This window comes from Neomonachus schauinslandi, chromosome 7 (genome assembly GCF_002201575.2).
Source record: "Neomonachus schauinslandi chromosome 7, ASM220157v2, whole genome shotgun sequence".
NCBI classification, from domain to species: domain Eukaryota; kingdom Metazoa; phylum Chordata; class Mammalia; order Carnivora; family Phocidae; genus Neomonachus; species Neomonachus schauinslandi.
The window spans coordinates 87,064,073-87,087,783 of record NC_058409.1 but is presented as its reverse complement, the minus strand read 5'-3'; the positions used below and the strand labels follow the sequence as shown (position 1 = coordinate 87,087,783).

The 23,711-nt window shown below is 54.1% G+C and overlaps 2 protein-coding genes across 3 annotated transcripts; one reads left to right on the top strand and one right to left on the bottom strand.

Moving 5' to 3' along the window:
- Positions 1-46: 46 nt before the first annotated feature.
- On the top strand, positions 47-1,018 carry HIGD2A (HIG1 hypoxia inducible domain family member 2A). The gene is made up of 2 exons (XM_021701288.2): positions 47-241; positions 602-1,018. Exons 1-2 carry the CDS (start codon positions 88-90, stop codon positions 766-768), a joined length of 321 nt encoding a protein of 106 aa, XP_021556963.1. The 5' UTR covers positions 47-87; the 3' UTR covers positions 769-1,018.
- Positions 1,019-2,959: 1,941 nt separating this feature from the next.
- On the bottom strand, positions 2,960-22,158 carry CLTB (clathrin light chain B). 2 transcript variants are annotated; one of them, XM_044917105.1, is made up of 6 exons: positions 21,768-22,158; positions 16,220-16,266; positions 8,372-8,489; positions 8,025-8,136; positions 6,285-6,338; positions 2,960-3,418 (listed from the first exon to the last, which is right to left on the bottom strand). In XM_044917105.1, exons 1-6 carry the CDS (start codon positions 21,952-21,954, stop codon positions 3,247-3,249), a joined length of 690 nt encoding a protein of 229 aa, XP_044773040.1. In that variant the 5' UTR covers positions 21,955-22,158; the 3' UTR covers positions 2,960-3,246. The 2 variants fall into 2 exon arrangements, with proteins under 2 accessions (XP_044773040.1, XP_021556973.1); XM_021701298.1 differs by lacking the exon at positions 6,285-6,338.
- Between the last annotated feature and the right edge of the window lie 1,553 nt (positions 22,159-23,711).

Here is a 23,711-nt window from a genome sequence, read left to right as displayed (position 1 = left end):
AAATTCCTTTTCCCCCTCCCCTTCCATGACCTCATCAGGAGGCGGAGTTTAGCGTCCGTATTTTCTCCCAAAGCAGTTGCCGGGAACATGGCGGCTCCTGGTCCTGTGACTCCCGGGGCACCCTTTGAACCCTCACAGCCCCCAGTCATTGAGGGCTTTAGCCCCAGTATCTACAGCACTCAAGAAAGCTTCAAGGAAAAATTTCTTCGCAAGACCCGGGAGAACCCAATGGTACCCATAGGTAAGCAGGTGTTGCAGGAACTGTAGACGGATAGGGTAGTGAGGTCTGACGGAATGAATTAGGGGAGGACCGGGAAAGCGAAGGGGGACGGGAGTGAGAGCGGACCGGAGCTGTGGCGATGGGGCCGGGCTGTGAGAAGCGATCCTGATTGGAGCGGGAGCTGGGCGGGATTGGGGGGCTGAGATGGGGCGAGCCCTGTAACTGAGAGGACCCTACCTCGACCAGACCCACCCACTAGGCTCTACCCCCTTACCCTCAGTAGTTCGGAGCTCTGGACTCTGAGTACGGGAGGCCCACAGCGGGGAGGGGCCTCCGGGGCCGGAACGTGCCACTCCCCCACTTACTTTGTCCCCTCCTCAGGCTGCCTGGGCACGGCGGCCGCCCTAACCTACGGCCTCTACTGCTTCCATCGGGGTCAGAGCCACCGCTCTCAGCTCATGATGCGCACCCGGATCGCTGCCCAGGGCTTCACGGTCGCAGCCGTCTTGCTGGGTCTGGCTGCATCTGCTATGAAGTCTCGATCCTGAGTCCGAGACCTGGCCGTGAAAGTTACACAGAGACCATTCCCAGCCCCAGGAGCAACCACCGGTCCCGCTACCTGACTTATTCCCACGACTCCCCTGACAAGCCCCTGTATCAGCGGGGGAGGAAGTGGCCAATTGTGTAACTGACAGGTGTTTTTTCAGGAATCTGATTCGGTTCAGTTTGGGTGTTGCATAGTTCTATTTGTGCCCCACTTTCTTCCTACTTAATAAACTGATCCACTTGTAGTTTGGTGAATTCATTCTCAGTCTAGCCCCCCAGGGTTTTTGGTCTTTGGTTTTAGGAGGAGGTTGTCTAAAGACTGTAGGGGCCCCTAGAAATCTTAAGAGTCTAATGGTTCCCAAACTTCTCTGGTAACAATCACCTGGGGAACTTGTTAAAAGTAGAGATTCCATAGAGTGGTGCTATTTGAAAAAAACTGATCTTTCCAACAATTTTCAAACTTTCAACAGGAAAACCTTCCTTGAGATGAGGCCAGCCATGGCCCTGTCGGAGGCAGGAGGGCTCTGCCCTCCACTTTGCTTCTGCTCCTCACCCCACTCCCACCTCCTGAGAGCATCTAGGGCTCCACTGATGTAGACCATCTCTGCTTGGTTCTTGATGCATCTTACGGAACAGGAAACTGAGGCTCAGAGGAGCAGCCTGGTGGAGTGGTAAGAGCATAGTCACAAAGCTTGCCACTGGTTTGTGTACCTAGTGTTTTAAGGAAGAAAAGAGGCTGGGGACCTTGAGTGAACTCTACAAGAGACAACCTTGAGTTTCTCATTCATGTAAAGTCTCAAACATATATTCCTGGACTGTGGTCAGATCTAAAGTGTTGATTCGGTGGGACCCAGGTTCCTTCCATGTGTGACTCCCATCAATTTCAACACCAGCTGCAAGCTGCCAGAAAGGAAAGAGGAAGTAAGATACACCCACTTTTTGGGCCCCCTAACACAGTCTAACTTTCTAAGTGGAGGAGTGTATGAGAAGGGCCCCACTAAGTTTCTTGCTCCCATCATGGTCTCTCAGCTGTAAGGCAGAGATTATAAATGTAAAGCAGTACATCGTGATGATGGATTCAAGGGCATAGGAAGTGGTGAGGACTATGGCACTTCTAAAGAGGAAGGCCACTATTTTTAGCTGTTGGTGTTACTGTGTTCTCCTAGAAAAGATATGTTGAAGTCCTAACCCAGAATCTCAGAATGTGATCTTACTTGGAAATAGAGTCTTTACAGTGGTAATTAAGTTAAAATGAGGTCATTAGAGTAGGCCTTAATCCATTCTGATGGTGTCCTTATAAAAAGGGGAAATTTGGACACAAAGACAGACAATGCATAGATGATGTGAAGATCAGCTCAGGATTGTAGTGATGCACCTACAAGTCACAGAATGCCTGAGGCTGCTGGAAGCTGGGAGAGAAGTCTGTACGACAGATCCTTCCCTAGTGCCTTCAGGTGGACTGTGACTCTGCTGACACCTTGATTTCGGACTTCAGACCTCCAGAATGGTGAGACAGTAAGTTTCTGTTGTTCTAAGCCAGACACTGTGGTACTTGGTTATGGCAGCTCTAGGAAAATAAAGACAGTTGGCAGTTACTCAAATCTTTTTAAACATTGTGCAGGTCACAGTGGCTTAAACACAGCCTGTTTGCAACTTCTGCTGAATAAGAAGAAGGTGTGGTCACTGAGTATTTATCCCAAATCTACAGGGTGGAGGACAGCTGAAGGAGGGAGAGCGGTGAGCCTTCCACATCCAGAGGGTACTGGCCAAACCCAAGGAACGGAGTCTGGCAGCAGCTACCTTCACCAGCCTCGACCCGGACTTAGAGGGCGCTACCATTGGGAACCTCTGGTCTTGCCTCTTCTCTCCCACTTAAAGCTGCTGACTGTCTGGGAGCCTTGGTGACCATGGCTACATGACGACGACAACAGAATCCTTAAATCACAGGCTTATTGAAGGATCAGAAAGGATCAGGGTTGCAAAAGCATTCCATTAGAGATTGTCTTTCCTCCTGGAGAGGGGGGCAGCAAACATACACAGGTTGGGACACCTCCTTCCAGCTGGGACAGTTTCCAGGGGGATAGCCTCACCTTCTCCCAAGGCCACGAAGCTGGGAAAATTCTAAGCACAAACTCAGCCCTGACACCAGTTATGGCTTCCAGAGAAATGAGAATGATAATAAATAAGTGTAAAAAGAGTTAACAACACACCCTTTAAGCCAAGAAAAAAAAAATACATCAGGAGGGACAGTCACAATTTTGTGGACCAAGAGGAGGTGTGAGGGGCTGGGCCACAGGGCCAGGAGGGAATGGGGTGACAGGGGGGAGGGTTCCCCTTCCCAGCCTCAGGAGATGGGGAGGAACAGAACAGGCTGTGGGTAGCAGCTGCTGGAGGCGCTGTGCCCCAATCCTGGCCGAAGCAGCGGCTCCTCCTGTGCCCAGGCCCAGCCCATGCTTTGTGGCCATGCTTGTGACAGGCACCTAGCGGGACAACGGCGTCTGCTTCAGGGACATGAGCACCGAGCGCAGGCGGGACACGTCTTTGCACTGCTTGCTGCTCTTGGGGTTGAAGTCACACAGCTGAGCCACCTTCTCCCACTCTGTGCCTGGCGTCTCCTCCTTGGATTCCTTCACGAAAGCCTCCTCAGATGCCCTGCAGGTAGAGACAGGACAGAGGTTTCATTGCTGTCTTCCTTTCCCCTGAATCAGTGATGCTCTGCTCCCACTGAGAAAGGCTGCTTTGCCCGGCCTACTCCGGGTTAGTCTATCCAGAGTTCTTAGCCCTGTGCCCTGTGACTTCAGGCCCCCAGGAACAGCCTTGGCATCGGAGGAAGCCTACTTTGGTCCTGCCTCAGGGCCCTTGCACTTGCTGTCACCTCTTCGTGGAATGCTTTCCCTCAGACCTGCTCATAGCTTGCCACTTCTTTTCATTCAGGTCTGAATGTAGGTCTTACCTCCTCAGAAAGTTTGTCCCTTGCCACCCTAGCTAAAGTAGCCTCTTCCCCCTCCCCTACCCCTGCCCAGCCTAGCACTCTGTTCATTACGTTTCCAGCAAGAGTTCCCAACCTGCGAATCCCAACACCTAAAGACCCTTGGAGGAACTAATGCAGTACCTCAGCTATTCCAAAAACTTAGCAGAGGTAGGACATTAACCAACCACCTTATTAACTGAAGTACGTGATTCAGCATTGCCTCAGTGTTCTGTGGACTCTATAAATGTTCTCCAGCAAAGGGTTGTGGTCAAATACACATGGAAAATCCAGTTAAGGAGGATCTTCAAAACAAAACTTTCACAGCCTTTAATGTGCTAATGTGCATCCTGAACTTCCCAGGTGGACTGTAACATGCAAATAGAATCTACCACATTCCAAGTATATTTGACTATAGAGCTCTTTTTAGCCCAGAATGACTTATCTCCATGGAGTCACAGCCTGGGGAATACTCCATGGGAGTCTCTGCTTTTGGCTGGAATCAAGTTAGGCTGAAAACTGGTGGTTTCTTCATCAGAAGTTCTGGTGGACAGTTACAGAAGCCACTGATTAAGGAACAATGGAGAAATACAGTGTAGAGAACAAACCCAAATGTGGGACTCATTAAGAGAAAAACAATAAAAGATCTTCAGTGGAGAGGGCTGGGTCTATGTCCTATTTGGCCAGCAAGGGTCCCTGGAAAGCCCCTTTCTCCTTGTGGCCCCTTCCGTATCTCAAACAGGATCAGCTCTGCCACCTGCCAGGCAGGGAGCTCTCCAAGTGATCCCCACAGGCTGTGCCAAGGATGAGCTGGCTCTGGATCAGGTGACCTGGCTCTCCCTCTGTGTACTCATTTCCTAACCTAGAAAGGGAGGAGCAGAGCCTCCACCTCGCTGATCCGTCTCACCGGCCTGAGACTCTAACAAAGTGGCAAGTGTGTGCAGGCTTGGGAAAGAGTAAGGCACTGCGTGGAGCTGGATGAGCGGTGGGGCTGAGGGGTGCTGTCTTCGGAGCCGTCCCTGTTAGGTCAACAAGAGGCTGTCCGCTAACCTGGCTGTTCAGTGTGTGGTGTGTGGTCCAGCAGCTCCAGCGTCGCCACGGAGCTTGCTGGAAATGCAGGATCACGGCCTCGCCTCAGCCCTGCTGAATCCGAATCTCCTTTGAACAAGGTCCCCCGTGATTTTAAGGCACAGAAAAGTCTGAGAAGCACTGGTCTAGACTCCTCCCTTCTTCAGGACCCCCTGGTGCTATTTCCTCAAGTGCAACAAGAGCGCTGAACCCCCTACGTGGTATATTCCCCAGCACCGATGGTCCTGTCGTCCCCACTCTTCTGTCTGAAACCTCCTATGGATCTTTCCTGCTTTCAGGATCACGTCCCAGCTTGCAGACCTGGCCCACCAGGCATGTTGCAACTAGCCCCACGCTGGCCTCCTGTCCTCAGCTCCCAGCCATCCCCGTAGCCGCGCACCCCACTCACGGAGGCTGCCCTGGTCCTCTTCTTGCCCTCACCACCAAGCTCATCCCTTCTTACACTGTGAGGTCCAGCTGAAGGTCCCGCCTCTCCGAAGCCTGCCCTGGCTCCCCCAGCAGACAGTGGCTCCCAGGGCTCGGCGTGCCCTTCCACACGGCCCTTAGGACAACACTCTCCTGACCATGAGCAACTTGTGGGGCAGGCCATGGCTTATTCCTGTTCCAACAGACACTGGCATTGGGCAAGTCCCAATAAGTACCGGACAGATGGCAGAGTGGACAGAAGGAAGGAACACAAGGCTGTTTCTCTAGTGGGTCCTGTGCTCTTGTGAGAGAAATGCCAGCCTAGACAGCATCAGAGGCCTGCGGAGGGTGACCCCAGAGTGAGGAACAGCAAATACCTGGCACACATGCTCGTGGCAGACATCACACAGTTGTCACTGCTTTTCCTTCCCCTTCACCATGCCAACCCCCCCCCCCCAGGCTGTCAACTACCCATCAACCGGGGCACCATCTGCCATCTCCAATCCAGATTAGGCACAGTCCTGGCTAGCCCCCAAACAGGAACATGTGAGAGGCCCACGGTGCTCTAGGCAGGATCTGGTGGCCAAACTTGGGCTGAAGCTTTGAGGAGGAGCAGTGCGCTTGGGGGCAGGAGTAGAGGATGGGGGTATTCGTGGGAGCGTCTCTTCTTTATGCCTCTGGCACTCAATGTTTTGTTCAACGGAAGACTCCTTCATCCCACCTCCCAGCCCTAAGAGGCATCTCAGAAGGACGGAGTTGGGCTGTTTGCCATTTGCCCCTCCCACCTGGGATGGCCAGTGCATTCTTTTCTGTGTTCTGCTTTGATTTAGCAAAGCTGCCTTCAGGCAGAATAAATGCTCGATAAACACTTGCTGCAGGGATAGAGGCGAAGGTGGGTGCCTGCACCACCTCCTGCTCTGATCTTTGCCCTGCCGCCCCCAGCCCCAGCCCCCGCCTGGCCACACTCATTTATACCCCACAAGCAGGACACCCAAGGCATACAGAGGGGCCCTCGCCCTCTCCCACTCCCCCTGACAGAGGAGCAAAGACACGTACACATAGCCGATGATATCAGCATCTGGCTGCTGGTAGAATGCTTTGTCAGCGATCCTTGAGGGGAAAAGGGTTAGGTGGGGGAAGACAGATGGCAAGACAGACAGGCAGAGGGTTAAAGAGAAAGGGAGACAGCATTAGTACCTCCAGTTGGAGAGCGTTAGGAAGCATAGTCCTGTAAGTCTTAGCAACTATCCACAACCCAGAGAGGAGAGCAGGGATCCTCCACGGGCTTGAGTGCCTTTTCTAAAACTGCCCTGATCATATTACTTCTGTTCACGAGCCTTCCGAGGCTCCTCACCACCCCCCTCTGTCCAGCCCTGTTATTGGAGGCCCTCCACCTGTGACCCCTCCTTCCTGCCTTCTCCCTACCATTCCCTGGTGCCCAAGACACAACAGCCTTTCATATTATGCTGTTCCCTGGTCTAGAACACTCTCGCCCAACCCTGCCCTAATGAACTTCTAATCATCCTTCAAAGCCCAGGTCCTAGACACAGAGGTCCCTCCCCCACCCACACCCCTTGCTTCCACAGCCTTCCCCTAGAGAGGTGAACTGGTGAGTTCACCTGCACATGTGTGCTTCTCTCCTCTGAGCTCTTCAAAGATACAGACTGGGTCCTTCCCCACTCTGTCTCCCCAGTGCCCAACCCAGAGCCTGGCCCACAGCAGCTTCCTGAACAGAAGTGCGGCAGCTTCCCAGGGCCAGCCTTGCCTTTCCGGGCCAGCCAGGTACCTTGAAGGACACAGCCTCAAAGGCAGAGCTGCTGGCCAGAGTCTCAGAAGTGGTCTGAGACCATTTCCCTGAACGTGCTCTCTAGTGGGCATCCAGTGTCTGCCAGCCCAGCATCCATCCCCCTTCTTCCCTGGAAGGGCACCCTGATTGTCATTGGCAGGATCAGGCTGGCCCCACTTCAGTCCCTGTGGTTTGGGTGAGACCGACCCCGTGTACAACCCAAGGAATGGGACTATTGCCCAGGCTGGGTCCATCAGAGAGTCCCTCCCCTGGTACAGTCACTGGGCCAGGGACAGGCACAGGACCCACACCAAACCAATAAGGGTCAGTTCGAGGATTTCAGCTGGAGCTATTGGGACAAGATGCTAGTTTCACAGAGGTTACGGAAAGAATATAGCAGAAGCCTGGAGCTGATGGTGGCCATCTCTCCCCCCACCGCCCTGCCCCATTCCAGGACCAGAGGGGAAAGCAGCATCGAGAGACAGTAAACATGAATGCCAGTTGACTTTGTCTGAGCCCCTGAGCCTAGTATTACAGTCCCACCCCTGGCCTTCTCAGTTATACAGGCCACTAACTTCCTTTTATCCTCTAGCGTCTCTGGGCTGAGGTGTTGCCATTTCTACAAGCAGTAAAATCCTGTCCCCAGGTTGGTTCTTCACTCCCAGCCAGGCCTGTGCTTTCTGTGACACTAACCGCTGGGCCCCGGGCAGTCTGGCTCCCATGCCGGGGTCCTGAGACCTCTTCTGCTGCCCGCAGAACTTGCTTCTCTCTATCCTGGTGAGGTGACAGCTCAACGACGTTCCACCCCTGATGGCTCTGAGTACCACCAGCAACTGAGGAAGCAGCCCTGAGGGGTTCAGCTTCTCCTGCCTCTGTGTTCTTGCCACCAAATCATCCCTCCTCAAGACAGTCCCCATCCCCTAACTTCTCTCACTGTCCACATGGCCTCATGTCCCTGTAACTCCCCTCATGTCCTCATAGCCCCCTCACGTCCCCATAGCTCCTCTCACCGGTTATTGATCTTGTTCTTCTCGACTTGTTCACTCTGACGCTGGTTCCACTCCTCCAGGTCCTTCTTGGCTTTCTCCCGCCACTCCTGTTCTGTCACCTTGGAGGCAGCATCTGTGACCCCAACAGGAGAGTAAGTGGCAGCTTCGCAGTAGGAATGTGAGGGCACAGCTGCCCTGGCTACTCCTCCCCCCGCCCCCTGGCAGGCAGCCTCAGGGCCCATCCTCACCCAATACCCACATTAAGGCAGTGCGAGTGGGGGTCCTGTACCCTAAGGCTTCCCCACCCCCACATGTCCCAAACAGCCAACCCAGCTGGGAGCCGCTCCCAGCCTCAACCCTGCCCTTACCCAGCTCCTGCAGCCGTTTCCTCTGCTCCTCTCTCCACTTGCGGATGCTCTCGGGTTCCTGAGTCAGTCTGTCGGCCTGGGCAATCGCCGCATAGCCATCTGCTGGACCGTTAGCCTCCTAGGGCGCAAACACACAGCAGTGTGCACAGCCTGCGTACCTGCCCTGTTGCCTCTGCTGCTGAGTACCAGGACCCCCCCGCCCCCGCCACCACGTGTGGCTGCCAGTCATCCCCAGCAGCCTCCCACCTGCTGCCTCCCGTGACTATACCCTGCCTTTATACTCGCTGTGCCTTCACCAGCGACGCTCTCCCATGGGGGACCTGGGCGACTGACACGGCCCCTGTGAGCTTCACCTTCCTGGTCATGAAACAGGCTCAATAAGAGTAGCCACCCCTTCACACTGACGGAAGGAGGAAATGGATTTAAAAATGTACAGAACCTTGAACACTTCCTGGCACACAGTGAGTCCCTGTTATTAAAGTCTCTACTGCAGCCTTATTCACCTGCTAACACTTACACAGTCCAAAATGACCTCACTTTATGTTTGCTTGTCCACTCTCTGCCTCCGTGACAGCAGGGTCCTTGTCTAGCCTGCTCATCGCTCTGTCCCCTTTGCCCAGCACAGTGCTTGGCACACAGAAGATATTCAGTAAACATCTGCTAGGTGAATGAGCAGCCCTGGGACGGGCAGGATGGCCGTGGCTGAGATTGCACAGTGGTGAACCTGGGCTGTCGGGCTTCAGATCCCACCTACACTGCTTACTAGATGCATGTGTAGCGGGGACCAGTTGCTCAACCTTGCTGGGCCTCAGTTTTCTTACCCAAAAATGAGAATAATAATAAAACTACCTCTAAGAGCTGTTGTGAGGATTTGACATGACAGTCTTTGTAGGACATCTAGAAGTGGGCCTGGTGTGGAGTAATGGCTCTGTGAGTGGTAGCTAGAATTATTATTCAATCTTATCTTACAGGGAAGGAAACTGAGGCCAGGAGCGATGGCATGATGTAGTGGCGGGCGTCCAGGTCTCTGACTCCCAGGCCGGGGCTCTGTCCACTTCCCCAGGCGGCCTGCCAGAGCTAGGGACTTCAAGTGCTGGGGGCTCAGAGCTCAACCCAGCAAGGCTGTGACCCCCTGTGGTCTCGCAAAGCCAAAGACCCTTTCCAGTCCAGCCCCATGTCCTGCCACTCCCCCTCTGACACTCGGCACCTACACATTCCAGCAGCACACACCCCACACACTCCTGCCACCCCGGGCGTCTGGCTCCTCCCGCTCTAGCTGCAGTTGGTGCCCTCTCCTCCCCTCTTCAGCTGATGAAATCTTCTTCCATCCTCTAGAGTCACCACCCCCCTTGGCAGATTTTACACCCCTTCACCTTCTGCACGAGTCTCCCTGCTGGACCCGGAGCTCCCGGTGGGCAGAGCAGGACCTTATGTATAGCCTCTGAACCCCTACCCCATCCTTTCATCACTCCCTGTGCTCCTCCTTCAAGCACTCATCAAAACTGTCAGCAACAGGGGCGCCTGGCTGGCTCACTCGGTTAAGCGTCTGCCTTCGGCTCAGGTCATGATCCTGGGGTCCTGGGATCGGTCCTTGCATCGGGCTCCCTGCTCAGCGGGGTGTCCGCTTCTGCCTCTCCCTCTCTCTTTGCCCCCTCGCCCCAACTTGTGTTCTCTCTCAAATGAATAAATAAAATCTTTAAAAGAGAAAAAAAAAACTCTCAGTAACATTGGTGTTCAATGTCCTGACCCCACGAGACAGTGTCCGGTGCCGCCCTCTGCCCAGGGGTGCTCCCCACTGTCCTTGGCACACATCAGTGCTCAGTAAGCAGTGTATGCATGGATGCATATCCCCGGAGCCAGATGTGCTGGGTAAACGTTTGCCCAAAGGGGTGTGGGCAGCCCGGGTGAAGGAGCACACAGCGGGAACATGAGGGCTGGCGTCTCCCCCTGTCTGGGGGGAGAGGGAAGGGCGGGCCCAGGGCAGGGTGTGTAGCCTGGCACCTCCCTGGGGTTAGGCCCACCCTTGGGTGGGACGGTTGGAGCACGGCCCTATTCTTTCTGGCACAGAATTACACTTCAATTTAGACAGCCTCTCACCACACCCGAGGGGCCCTTCCAGGGCTCTAATCTGGAAAACAGAAGTTGATCACTAATGTTGAGTGTGCCCCACCCTGCCCGCTTCCGGGAACAACCCTGTCCTGAGGCCAGGCCACCAGGCCTCCCCCACCCAATCCTATAGGATATGCCATGTGCAGACAACTGCAGTTACTTCTGTGTATACGTGCTTATTAAGGTGCTGTGTTTCATTTTCCTCACGGCACTTCCGGCTATCTGAAATGCCATGTTTACATGTTTACTATCTGTCTCCACCCCCCCCCAGCCCCAAGTAAGTGAGCCCCATAAGGACTGAGACTCCGTGTCTCTGTATAGAATCTAGAACAGGGAAGGCCTGGCTGTAGGAGGATCTCTAGAACATTTCTTGAATGAATGAGCATATGCTCAGGCTTAGGGACAGGGATGAAAAAGACAACCTGTCCCCCGGGAGTTTGGCAGAGGGAGTCTCTCACAAATGAGGACCATGGCTGGGGTACGCACTATAACACAAGTCAGGTGAAGAGCGGAGACAAGGGCGGACACAATTCTAGTCTGGGGGCAGACTAGGATGGGAAGAGACAGGGAGAGGCCATTTTAGACCAGAACTGGAAGCATAAGGACCCTGTGGGACCAGTGCCTCTGGGAAACTTGAGTACAGCGATGTTTCCAGGCATGGGAGAAGGGGTGGGGGATGTGAGCTGGAGAAGGGTCTCTTAGGCAGGAGTTTTGTCACACTGGTGTCCTTCAGGCCCACCATACCCATAAAGCCTACCCTAAAATTAAGAGTCCCAGGTTTTAGTGCTTTAAAATTTGCAGAGGAATCACAATTAAACTGATCTCTTTGATCTTTACAACCCTACATGATGGGTTTTATCATCTGTGTTTTACAGGTAGAGAAACTCTAGCTGCAGAGTCCCAAGGTCACCAGGCTGGGAACTGGCAGAGCTGAGATTCCAGCTGAATTCCTGGGTGTGAAACATGTTGGCCACATAGCTCAGCAGGGACAAAAGTCACTTCAGCATCACGTGATTTGTGACACACTCTCTGTCTCCCTGATAAGTCTACTTCCCCAAGATTAGAGACGGTGCCCGCTCCTCCAAGTGCCCCCTACCCCATCCCCCATCTCTCACACCCACACACTGCCACCCCTCAGCTCACTTAGTAGCATGGCCAGGAACTTACAAGAAGCTTCCCTGGGCTGCAGAGCACTTTTTCCCAACAGCCCTGTGGGGACAGCAGGGCAGGGCCTCTTATCCCCTTTTGACAAGTGAGAAATCAACTCAGAGCAGTCAAGAGAGTAGCCCAAGCCCTTCTGGTTGGGAAGAGCCACAAATGAAGCCCAGGCCTTACTGATTCCATCCAAACTCCTCTGCCGCAGCCCATCACAGCACCCCAGCCTGCGTGCAGGAGCAGCCTCGAGGAGCCACTTGGACTCCCTGGAGCAGCCGCACCGCACATCCAAGGGCATCACACATCCCGGAGCACCGGTCAGTGTAGTTCCAAGCACACTGTGCCCAGAGGTGGCCATGCCCGAGGCTCAGGGTGTGAAGCTCGGCCAAGCTAGATGAGCCTCCTCCACCTGTGCATCGGCCCCGCAGCCCACTAGCGGCTCTGGCTGGGAGCTGTGCCCAGGGGTGGGGGCGGGGGGCGCTCCCCTCCCATCACACCAGCCCTGCGGCTCTGGCCTCTCTGCGCTCCCCCGGCACACCACTGTCTGCAGCAGGCCACAGGCTCCAGGCAAGGCCCACAGAGAGTGCCTTACGCTCTGTACCTTGGCACATGCTTTCCTATCAGCCAAGACCACCCACGTGCCCCTGGGCAGCCTGGAAACCCACTTCCAGCGGCCCTCCCTGTCGCACTCCCTGACTGAGCGCAGCACCTGGCGCGGGAGCCTGGTTCAAGTCCCAGCCCTTCCCAGCTGTGGAACCAGAGCGAGCTATTAAAGCTCCCTGTGCATCTTGCTCTTGGTCTGTGAGATGGGGATAAAGACAGAACCTCCATCACGGGGGTGTTGGGAGGATGAAGCGAGCTAATACACTTACAGCCCTTGGGTGATGCCTGACGCATTGTTAAGAGCTCGGACCCCTAGCGCTTGACACCACCCCTGTATCTGAGCCCTTACCATCCTGCGCTGCCATCACTTCTTTCCAGGTCTCTGTCCTCTGTCAGAAGCCAGCTCTTTGAGGACAACAGTGGCGGATTTGCCGCCACATCCACCACCCCGAGCACAGTGCACGGCGCCCACGGCATGGGAGCTGGCGGAAAAGTCCCCTCCTGCCACGCATTGGATGTGTGACCTCTGAGAAGTGCTCTCGCTGGGCTCCTTGGGTCTCACGGCCTATTAAATGGGGGAGGCAACATCCCACTGCTCTCCGAGGATGAAGTGGGGCCCCTGCAAGCTGCGGAGGATGCGCACAGGTGAGGGCCGGCGGGGCTGTGCAGTTCGCGATCAGCGAGGCCGACTCCGCGGTTCACTGTCAGCCGGCAGACCCCGCGGACACCCGCCTGTGCTGCGGCCCGACCAGGAAGCGCACCGCGGTGCTGCCGGCCCGCTGAGTCCTGAAAAGCGGTTTGCTGGCTTCTCTTCTCTGGCCCTGCTGGACTAATTTTCCTGGCCCGGTCCCCCCCAGTGAGCAGTGAGGTTGGGGGTCAGCTACAGGCTGGCAGCCCAGGCGGGCTCCCCAGTGGCTGCAGGAATGCTCTGAGCACCGCCCCCCCACTCCCCGCCCAAGCTCAACAGGGAAGGGGGCAGGAATGGCCAGGACCAAAAGGCTACAGTCAGGCCAGGCTTATCTTGGTCCAGTTCCCTGGCACCCCTCTGCTGAGGGACCCCTCTGCTGGACATGACCATGAGAGCCTCCGTGGGGCAGGCTGGCCAAGGATGTGCTGTGACGCCAGAGACAGCCAGGAGGATGAGGCATATCCGTCTTTGGGATTGTCCAGCTAAAGCTGAGCTAAGCTGAGCTGTTGATTCCTCTAAGTAGCTCAGAGGCGGATGATGGCAGTGCGTGGGGGGAGAGAGAGTTTGTGCAGGAGGAGGGAAGTCTGCAGGGGCCTTCTATCCGTGTCCCTGGCAGTGCCAGATGGGACTGGAATAGCTGTGGGCAGACTTATCCTTACGCCTTGAGGACTAGGTTTATAGCTGGACACCCTTGTGGCCCAGAGGTTGCCAGGAAAGAATAAGAATGTAGCCAGAGAGCTCTGCCCAGGACCCTTGAAAGTGTTGGGCATGTCCACGCAAGGCTTCCCCCTACCCTCCTCCTTCAGCATGAACCACACCCTGGTCTATGGTCAATCCTAAAAAAGTCTACAGGGGCTTTCTGCCTAAGATCCAACCACTGTGGCAGGCCAGTTCCAGCACAAGGGATGGGAGAGAGGGCACCAGATCAGGGGCAGGAGATCTAGGAGAACCTGAGCTTTGCCACTAAGTTCCTCAGTGACTCACCTCATTCATGACCCCTCCCCTGCCTGTAAGGATTCTAGGATGGCATGGAGTGAAATGATTTACAAATAAACATACATGGGTTATTAGTAGCAGTGAGAATAAGAGTTCCCACTAAGACTGGGAAGGAGGCCCCGGGGTTTCCTATATCCACCAAATAAAAAGTAAGGCTGGGGGGTTGGGGACGGAGAAGCCTCAAGATCCTAACCTACAGAAAGGGGAAATATTATCTTGCTCATAGTGTTCTAGCTATTTCTGCAGTTCTAAGTGTATCTCCAGCTCCAGGTCCACTTTAGGACATAGACCTTTTGGGTCAAGTGAAGTCCTTTTGAGTGTGCCCAGGATAGGGGCAGCCTGGGTCTCCATGATCTACCGAATTGTACAGGAGTAAATACTGTTTACTGGGTCCTCTCAGGCCTAAGGAGACACAAAGCTCCGAGAGTCCTAAAGACTGACTTTTCTAGCTTGCTGATAGTTGAGTAATTTTCCAGAAACGGGACTTGGCTAGGTTCCCCGTGTAAGGTACCAGCCTATCCCTCTTACATAAGAAAGTATTGTTTATTCCCCACTGAGGACTTGGGAGGCCAGCGCCCCAATAGGGTGGGGCTCAGGAGATCCTGAAGCTGCAGCCCCAGGGGTCAAGGGTCTTTGACCCAGTCCAGTGGGAATAAAGCCTCATCCAGTGAAGACTTTACCCCACCCAAGCATGGGTGGGGGGGACTGTTCCATCTGCAGGGTCCTGGGGATGCCATCTGTGGGCCAAGTTCTCCCAGTGTAAGGACTCTTAAACCCATTTGTGTATAAATGTGGGGAAGGAGGAGGTGGGGACAGAAAGAAGTAGTCTAACTAGAAATATCCTTTCTAGGTGTTGTGGGGGGTGGGGTGGGTATAAGATCATTATGAGGAATTTTTTTTTTAATTTTATTTTTTTAAAGGATTTTATTTATTTATTTGACAGAGAGAGACACAGTGAGAGAGGGAACACAAGCAGGAGGAGTGGGAGAGGGAGAAGCGGGCTTCCCGCGGAGCAGGGAGCCCCATGGGGGGCTCCATCCCAGGACCCTGGGACCATGACCTGAGCCGAAGGCAGACGCTTAAAGACTGAGCCACCCAGGCGCCCCCATTATGAGGAATTTTAAAACAATCCAATGAAAGTGAAAGCCTTTTCTTTTTCTTATCTCACCCCCCTACCTCGGGGCTAACCACTCTTAACCACTGTTAACAGCTGGTGCACATCCTTTCAGATATTTTGCACAAACATATTTCTAAAATAAAAAAAACTGGATCACACTGTGCATATTATCCTGCAAGGGACTTTTCCACCTGATATATTGTGGGCATCTTTTCATGTCAATACAGAAAGCTCTGATTGCTCTTTTGAACAACAGCATGGTTTTCCAATTTACCTACCCAGGCCCTTGATGCTGGACACTTAAGTCATTTCAGTTTGTCTGTTATTTTTTTAACTTTTTATTTGAATACAGTTGACATACAATGTTACATTAATTGTAGGTGTACAACATAGTGACTCAACTTCCGTCTATGTTATGCTATGCTCACCACATAGTTTGTCTACTTTTGTAAATAATCCTGCAAAAATCTGGGAGTCCTTGTCCAATTCTTTCCTTAGGGAAGATTCAAAGCAGTGGAATCTCTGGATCAAAGACCTGCACTTAAAATGCTCAGACACAGGGGCGCCTGGGTGGCTCAGATGGTTAAGCGTCTGCCTTCGGCTCAGGTCATGATCCCAGGGTCCTGGATCGAGTCCCGCATCGGGCTCCCTGCTAAGTGGGGAGCCTGCTTCTCCCTCTGCCTCTGCCTCTCTCTCTCTCTCTCTGACTCTCATGAATAAATAAATAAAACATTTTTTAAAAATTTAAAAAATCTTTTAAAAAAAATGCTCAGACACGGCCACTCAGTCCAGCTTCCCACCAGTGGCACAGATGCTTGCAGGGCCCAGCGTGCACCACGCCGCCGTGGGCCACTTTATCTCTCCCTGCTGGACATCACCATGGGCAACCTGAGGCTGCACGCCATCAATCCCTGTCTATAGTGGTCCTTGTTCTTCGTGCCCTTCCCCACACGACAGAAAAGAAAGAAAGAAAGAGAGAGAGAGAGAAAGAAAGAGAGGAAGGAAGGAAGGAAGGAAGGAAAGAAAAACATGTCAAAACCCATGGCTATGTTCCCATCCCAATGCATCAGACATAATGAATAGAATAACTTGGAGCCCTAATCCTACCGATGATGGGGCCATAAGTTACTGAGACCCAGGCTGTCAGTTCCTACCACTGTTATGACAGAATCTTGCTTACCTGAAACACATCTCCATTGACCGTGGTCCCCATGTCCTCAGAGCCAGCTAGAAAGAGAACAAAGAAATGGCATTATTCGTTGCTCAGCTTAAAGCGAGCACAGGTGGTCTTACATTAGCGCCCTGAGCCACCCTCTGCCTGTGTCCAGGCACAAGCCCCTCCCCATGTAGACATACTGGATACCTAAATAAGCTGGGCTCAAGCCGTGACTGTTCACAAAGACTTCTCGCAGCCATTGTCACATGTGCTTTTCACCACAACTCTGTGATGAAGTTATCCACCCATTTTACAGATACTGGAACTGAGGCTCAGAGAGGCTATGTGGTTGCCAACAGCCAACCAGCCAGTAACAGCCCCTCACCTACCTGAACGTAGTCGACGCTCGGCCCCGGCTAGCAATGGCCTGTGTGTGGAGCCCGCGCCTGCTGAGCAGGCAGAGACGCTGTCAGCTCAGGGCGGTGTCTGTAAGCGCTAAGAAGAGGGGCCCAGCGCGTCCCTGCCTGTCCCCGCGGTGCCTTGAGCAACGGCTCCACCTGGGAGAGCAGGACCTGCAGCCCCCACCAGGCAGCACCTGGCCCATTTTTCCTCCTTCCGCTCCTCCCAGAGGATTTTCTTTTGCCCTCAACAGTGACTCCTCCCGGTCCCTTTCCCTGACAGCTGATTAGTCACAAATTCCTGTGGCTTTTGCTGCAACGGTGACCCTCAAAGTTGTCCTCTGCTCTCTGTCCCCTGTCCAGTCTGTCGGCCCTGTTGGTGGCAAACACCTAGAAGACCATACCTGGGTCCTTGCTCCTCACCAGTGTCTTCCCCAGACGCGTGCACAGTACCCGCGACTTAGTAAGAGCTCAGAAACTTAGGTGTTAGATAAACATCAATAAATGCATCAGAAAGGGGCGCCGGGGTGGCTCAGTCGGTTAAGCGTCTGCCTTCGGCTCAGGTCATGATCCCAGGGTCCTGGGATCGAGCCCGCATCGGGCTCCCTGCTCCGCGGGAAGCCTGCTTCTCCCTCTCCCTGCTGCTCCCCCTGCTTGTGTTCCTGCTCTCGTTGTCTCTCTCTCTGTCAAATAAATAAATAAATAAATAAATAAAATCTTAAAAAAAAAGCATCAGAAAAAGAACGGATGGCTTTTGTCCGCTCGCAGGCCTTTGACCTGACTCCAGCTTCACCCTCTCTCAACCCTCTTTCAAACTAAAAGCCAAGGGCTGACATTCTCTAAGGCATACACTTACCTACGTCACTCCTCTGCTTACAAATATAATAAAAACAAATGACAAAGAAACCCACCTCCCATGGACCATGGTGGCCTATAGGGTCTGCTCCCGCCTTGGGGACCGGCAGGGACTTTCCCTCAGCCTGGAAGGCCTTCCTACCCATACCACGTGGGCTGTTCCCTGACTCCCTTCAGCCTCTGCTCAAACGCTGTCCTAGCAGTGGCCTTCCCTGGTCCCCTGGGACACCTACTGCTCTGCCAGCCCACCCTCCTGCCCCTGCAGTATTTCCATACGGTACTTACCACAGCCTGACACGTTTATTTGTGTAGGTGCGTATTATCTATCTTCCCCACTTGAATGGCCCCTCGTGAGGGTAGGGACTTTGTCTTGCCCAATGCCAGCACCCAGCATCTAAAACAGTGCCTGGCACATAATTGGACTCAATAAATATCTGTTGAATGAGTACCTCAAACCTCAGACCATAGCACATGAGAACTTCTACACTCTGGCCTTGCCCACTTTCCTGCCTCACTTCCCACCAGTCCCTCTCACAAATATTCTGGGGACGCCTGGGGGGTGCAGTCGGTTGAGCGTCCAACTCTTAGTTTCGGCTGGGGTCGTGATCTCGGGGTCATGAGATCAAGCACGTCAAGACCCACATCAGGCTCTGTGCTCAGGGCAGAGCCTGTCTCTCCCTCTCCCTCTGCCACTCCCTGCTATGTGTGTGCTCTCGCTCTCTCTCTCTCTCTCTAGTAAATAAATAAACTTAAAAAAAACCCAAAAAACTATTCTAGCTTCCTCCTTCCTCAAACACACCAGTCTGCAACTCATGCCTTTCTTCCTCCCTTTTCTCTCAAAAGAATACTCTTTTGAATCAGTCATTCTTCAAGACCCAGTTCACAAGTCACCTCCTCTGGGAAGTCCTCCATTACTTCCCCTACTTCTCTAGGCACTGAAGAAAGGTTTCACCTCTGGGACACCCCACAATATTGTATAGCATTCCCCACCCTTTTATGCAATTATCTGTGACCTCCCAAGGGCCATGCACTCCCTGTCAAGCCAGGCTCTGTATCCTATTCAGTTCCTAAGGGCTCCTGCCCAGAACAGGCGAGCAGTGAGTACTGGCTAAATGCAAGACGAATTGCTCTCTGGGGGTCCACCGTGACCTGCAAGGCCTGCCTGCGGCCTCTCGGAAACTGTGATGCCTCCCAGCAAAGAGCCCCCGGAAGCCACACGAGCTTCCCACAGATGGACGAGTACACCTTTACCAGCCAGAAAGGGCTGCAAGCAAGGGCCACACTGATTTCAGCCTGGGGACTGAAGAGAGGGATACTTAATCTTATGGAAATAATCCCTGGTTGATATAAATCTTCAAACAGTGATTGATTCTGACCGACTGTCTCCTGTCATCCCTACTCATTCCCTAGGGCTACTCCTGCATGGGTGGCCTGGTCCCTAAGTTGGGGGGAGGGGGCGATGGGGTTTTAGTGGCAGCATCTTCTGCAAAGGGGCTTCTTCTCCTGGGGCCCCTCCTCAGGGCCTAACATTATCAGTGTCATTCACGATGATGCCAGGCTGGATGCTTGGCCTTTCTGGAAGTGGAAGGAGCACCACCCCATCCCACTCTGACCAGACCAGTCTTGGGCCCCTGGTCCACAGTGCTGGTGCCTACCCTGGTCTTCAGAAAGTCTCTCTGCCTCAGTTTCTCAGTCCCGTGAACATTCCTCTGGATTTGAAATTTCAGCCTCTTTGAGAATCCACACCCACCCACACATAGAACTGAGTATCTGTTCCCACAGTGCTTTCTGATTATTGCACATTTACAATCTTACGTCCACAGTCAGAGGCCTGCAGAACAGGAGCACAGCAGATATGAGGCCCAAGGATAACCCCGTGGGCGTTGCTTCCCTCAGATTCCTGACCTCTTTTGGAACAAGGGCAGACAGGGTCCAGAACATTCCTGGGAGCTTACTGAGGCCCAGCAGGGGAAACAGGCTTGCCAGGAACTGACTGGGCAAGTCAGGGACACAGCCAGGCTGGGGCTCAGAAATCTGGGTGCGAAAATGTAAACCTGCTAGGCCCTACCCAAGGCTGATGAATGGAAACAAAGTGTCCATTGCTCTTGCTGGCCCCAGATCCCGCCCCAGAGGAGAGACTCAATGCGGCTCCGGCTCAGGCCTAGACCAGACACCTCTTTCCCCCCGGGGTAGCAGGAGCCCCACAGCAGAGCACTCAGCACAGGGGCATCATCTAGGAGAACAGACTCAGAGGTGTTGATTGGCCGAAGCTCCGGAAGCCAGCTTCTCCCAGCTCCCAGCAGGCCAAGGCACTTTTTCTCCACCCCATCAGAGCTTCTGGCATTCATCACTGGTCAGAGAAGATTACTTGCTCAGCACCACGTAGGCCTCGGAAGGGCAGATCAATCCCATCCTGTCTGGCCACCTACTGAGCCACCATCCCATAATACTTTCCTGATCCTCAGGCCCCACTTAGGAGGGCAGCTGAACTTTTGCAGCTTCAGCAGGTATGAGTCTGGAAGACCTTCAGAGGGCCATGTCTGCTTCTCCCCCTGCCTTCTCCGGTCTGGGGTCAATCTGTGCCCCCACCCCTGCCACAGAGGGAACCTCCCATCCCGGCTGTGAGCCCCTGGAGCCCCACTGTCCTGGGAGAGGCCACAACCTGCTCAACTCCCAGGGCCTCTGGCTGCCCTCAGCCTAAGCTCTACCTGCCCTTCTCTCTCAAGAGGTTCTGACATCAGTTCTTCTCAGCGGGGCCTCCTCCAGGCCAAGCCAGACTGAGAAAGCTGGTGGTTTCACAGAGGCGGTGTGGACTAGTGAATAATGAATAGAGGCAGGCATTTCCTTCGAATTCCCTGGGATGTGTGAGGATCCCAGGTGCCAGGAGCTGCTGCTTCAGAAGCCCTCCACCACTGGCTTGCTTGGGTGGCAAAAGCCAGCCGTCCAGCCCACCACCTCCTAGGGTGACTGCTACAGCATTTGAAAGAGTGTGGGGCCCAGAGTTGGGAGGGCTAGCTAGATCAAGTCCCAGGTCTGCCACTCATGGCTGTGTGACTTTGGGCAAGACACTCAGGCTCTCTGGGCCTCCAGTTTCTTAGATGTTACAAAAGGCTTGTTCATTTCTTATATCAAGGGGTATAGAGATGCTTCAAGTTCCTCAAGCCACAGAAATTGTCTTATTCATTTCTGTATCCCCAGTGGTCCTGGCACATAGTAGGCACTCAGTAAAGGGTGAACAAATACAAATATGACTATAAGGAACCTAACTTGTAAACTTTTTTTTTTTCAATATAAGCTATCACTTATTCCAACAGGCCCATAAACCTCCACCAAAACAACAACATTAACAAGAAGCATGGCGTGTTCTGGATGCGCCCATGAAGGTATCTACTCTTTAACTAAATATTTTAAGAAACTGTCCTTTCAAGCCAGAACCAGAACAGGAATATCCTTGATAAACATGCTATCACAGGGACCAGGCCCTGAACCCGGATCTAAAGCTAACCACAGTAGCCCTGGACCACCTTTAGAAAACCATTCATAGACAGTTAGAAACCCCAGGAGGGCAGGACCACATCTGACTGAAGACTTCTGTGCCTTTGCCCCCACCTTGGTATCTAACCCAGAGCCAGTCATATGGAAGACAGTGCGGTCAGGCGGAGACAGTTCCGAGTCCAACAGAAACAGGTTAAATCCTCACTGCCACTTACTAGTTGTTTCAGTAGGGTACCTTCTGAGCCTCAGTTTTGCCACCTCTGAAATAGGTTTGACAATGCATATGAAATGACTAAATGTAAGTAAAGTGCCTAGCGCAGTGATTGCAGGATGCAGGTGCTCCCCCAGGGAAGGTTTGTGAGTTCTTGGAGCACCCAGCGTTCCCTGCTTTGCCAGCTGTAGGGAAGAGCTAAGACTGAGGGGCCGGGAGGTCTGTGTTCTGCCCATACCTGCGGGGCTTAGTTGGGGGCCTGGGACGACCAGGCAAGGGGGAGGCTCAGGAGAGACTCTGAGGGCTGGACTGTGTCGGATTTCAGGGCCAGGCAGTGGTGGAGCTGGCCCTGGGTTGAAATGTCCTGACAAATTCCTGTGCACAGAGCCAGGTTCACAGCCCCGGGCAGGGCCTCAGATGAAGCTCTCCAAGAAGATTCCTCCGCGTTTCCACCAGGTCCCTCTCAAACACACACAGCCCCAGGCCTGCACCTGACCTGCCATACCAGGCCCTTTGTCGCTCCCCCGCAGGGCCCCGAGGCCCGGTCTGCGCCGCCAGGTACCCGGGTGCGAGCCCCAGGCCCCCCAGTTCCCAGGCCCCTGCACTGACTCACCCCCACTCGCGGGTCCCGGCTGCGCGAGGGCCCCATGGCTGCCGGCAGGTGCCCCGAAGCCCTCGTCATTCTCTATGCCCGCGATCTCACTCTCCTGCTGGGCCAGGAAGGCAGCCGCCGGGTCCTCCTCGACCGCCTCGGGGGCCCCGCTCTCCGACGACGAGAAGAAGCCAAAGTCATCAGCCATTTTCCCCGCGTCTCTGCTGAAGCGTCGGCCTGGCGCTCGGCTCTGCCCGGCGCGTGCCCCGCGCTGCGCCCGGCGGCCGCGACACTGTCACCCGAGCCGCCCGGGGAGCCGGCCTCGGCTGGGACGGGCTCGGCGCGGCGGCCCCACACTTCCTTTCCGCCACCGGGCCCGGCTCGCCTGTCACTGCAGCTGCAGGCGGGAGGAGCCGGGACGGGAATGCGGTGATGTCACCAGCGGAGGGAGGGGGCCCGCAGCGCGGCCGGAGGTCGCCTCGCAGCGGCCACAGGAGGGCGGCAGCAGGACGGCGGCGCAGTCCCGGGGACCCGGAGGCCGGGGCAGCTAGCTCTTTGCCAGGACACCAGGACGAGGCACAGCGCCCGCCGGGTCTAGAGGCAAGCGGACCAGGGCGAAGTGGCCGGGGCACGAACAGTTCAGACCGCCAGAGTTTGTATGAGCCGGCTGGGCCCCTACTGAGACGCTGGGCCCCTTAAATGTCCCTTCAGTATTAAATGGCCTGAGAAAGACCTAATTTATCCACCGCGGGCAGGCAGCCCTGGCCGGTGGAGCACCAAGGGGGTCGTCACTGCGCAGACCTTGCTCCTGAGTCATGCTACAAGTTTCTTTGCCTAAGCTGGGCAAATATTATGAATCTTATCATAGTGAGCCTCCCCCTCTATAAGAGGAGGAGAACTACGTTTGGAGAGGTGACACTATGTCCCACTGCCGCTTGCCTCCTTCCTGCAAGTCCAGGGCTGTCCCCACTAGGCCTTGTGGCTAAAGTACATTTCTTCCACATTTCTCTTCATTTAGGGTGGCTTCAGCTCAGACCGCCAGAGTTTGGATGACCTGACTGGGCCTCTACCTTAGAGGCTGGGTCCCTTAAATATCCCTTAAGTATGAAACTGCTGGAGAAATGCAGACCTAATTTATCCAGGCAGCGGGCCACTCCACCCAGCCACCCTCAGTAAACAGTCTCTGCCTCCTCCCTGCCAGCACGCCACCAAGCACCAGGACAACAAAACCTAGCAGTAAAGCTAGCTTGGTCAAGGAGAGATTACAGTCTGTGAGACCAGTAGATGGTAAATGGCCCATCACAGCATCGTGGGTGAGGTGCTCCGACATTTAAACATTAAACATTTAAACACATTAAAAAACACTCCCTGGGAGACCCAGAGAACCACCATCAGATTTGGACATTGGGATTTTTCTCTTTCTGATTTTGAGACTTGAAGGTCAACTATGAACTGGAAGAGAGAAGGAAAAGATGTGCCTTAAACTGTGAGTAGTGGTTTTCTTAACGGGTGGGGAGTAGAAGCAGAGTTGGGGTGAAGGGGAATTTCCCTTTTGCTCAGTAATACTTCTATGTAGGTCTCAATCTTATGAGAATATAGTTGTTTATAAGGAGTGCAAAAAGGAAAAACATTTGGGGCACCTGGGGGGCTCAGTCGTTAAGCGTCTGCCTTCGGCTCAGGTCATGATCCCGGGGTCCTGGGATCGAGCCCCACATCGGGCTCCCTGCTCTGCAGGAAGCCTGCTTCTCCCTCTCCCACTCCCCCTGCTTGTGTTCCTTCTCTTGCTGTGTCTCTCTGTGTCAAATAAATAAAATCTTTAGGGCGCCTGGGTGGCTCAGTTGGTTAAGCGACTGCCTTCGGCTCAGGTCATGATCCTGGAGTCCCTGGATCGAGTCCCGCATCGGGCTTCCTGCTCGGCGGGGAGTCTGCTTCTCCCTCTGACCCTCCCCTCTCTCATGTGCTCTC

What these genes read in the sequence shown, in the direction of transcription:
- HIGD2A (XM_021701288.2), top strand. Translation starts at nt 88, where the DNA reads ATGGCGGCTCCTGGTCCTGTGACTCCCGGGGCACCCTTTGAACCCTCA. An exon ending in GAACCCAATGGTACCCATAG is followed by an intron (nt 242 to 601) that starts GTAAGCAGGTGT and finishes TCCCCTCCTCAG; the next exon opens with GCTGCCTGGGCACGGCGGCC.
- CLTB (XM_044917105.1), bottom strand. Translation starts at nt 21,954, where the DNA reads ATGGCTGATGACTTTGGCTTCTTCTCGTCGTCGGAGAGCGGGGCCCCC. An exon ending in GAAACGGCTGCAGGAGCTGG is followed by an intron (nt 8,137 to 8,371) that starts GTAAGGGCAGGG and finishes TTGGGGTCACAG; the next exon opens with ATGCTGCCTCCAAGGTGACA. An exon ending in AAGAACAAGATCAATAACCG is followed by an intron (nt 6,339 to 8,024) that starts GTGAGAGGAGCT and finishes TTTCCCCTCAAG; the next exon opens with GATCGCTGACAAAGCATTCT.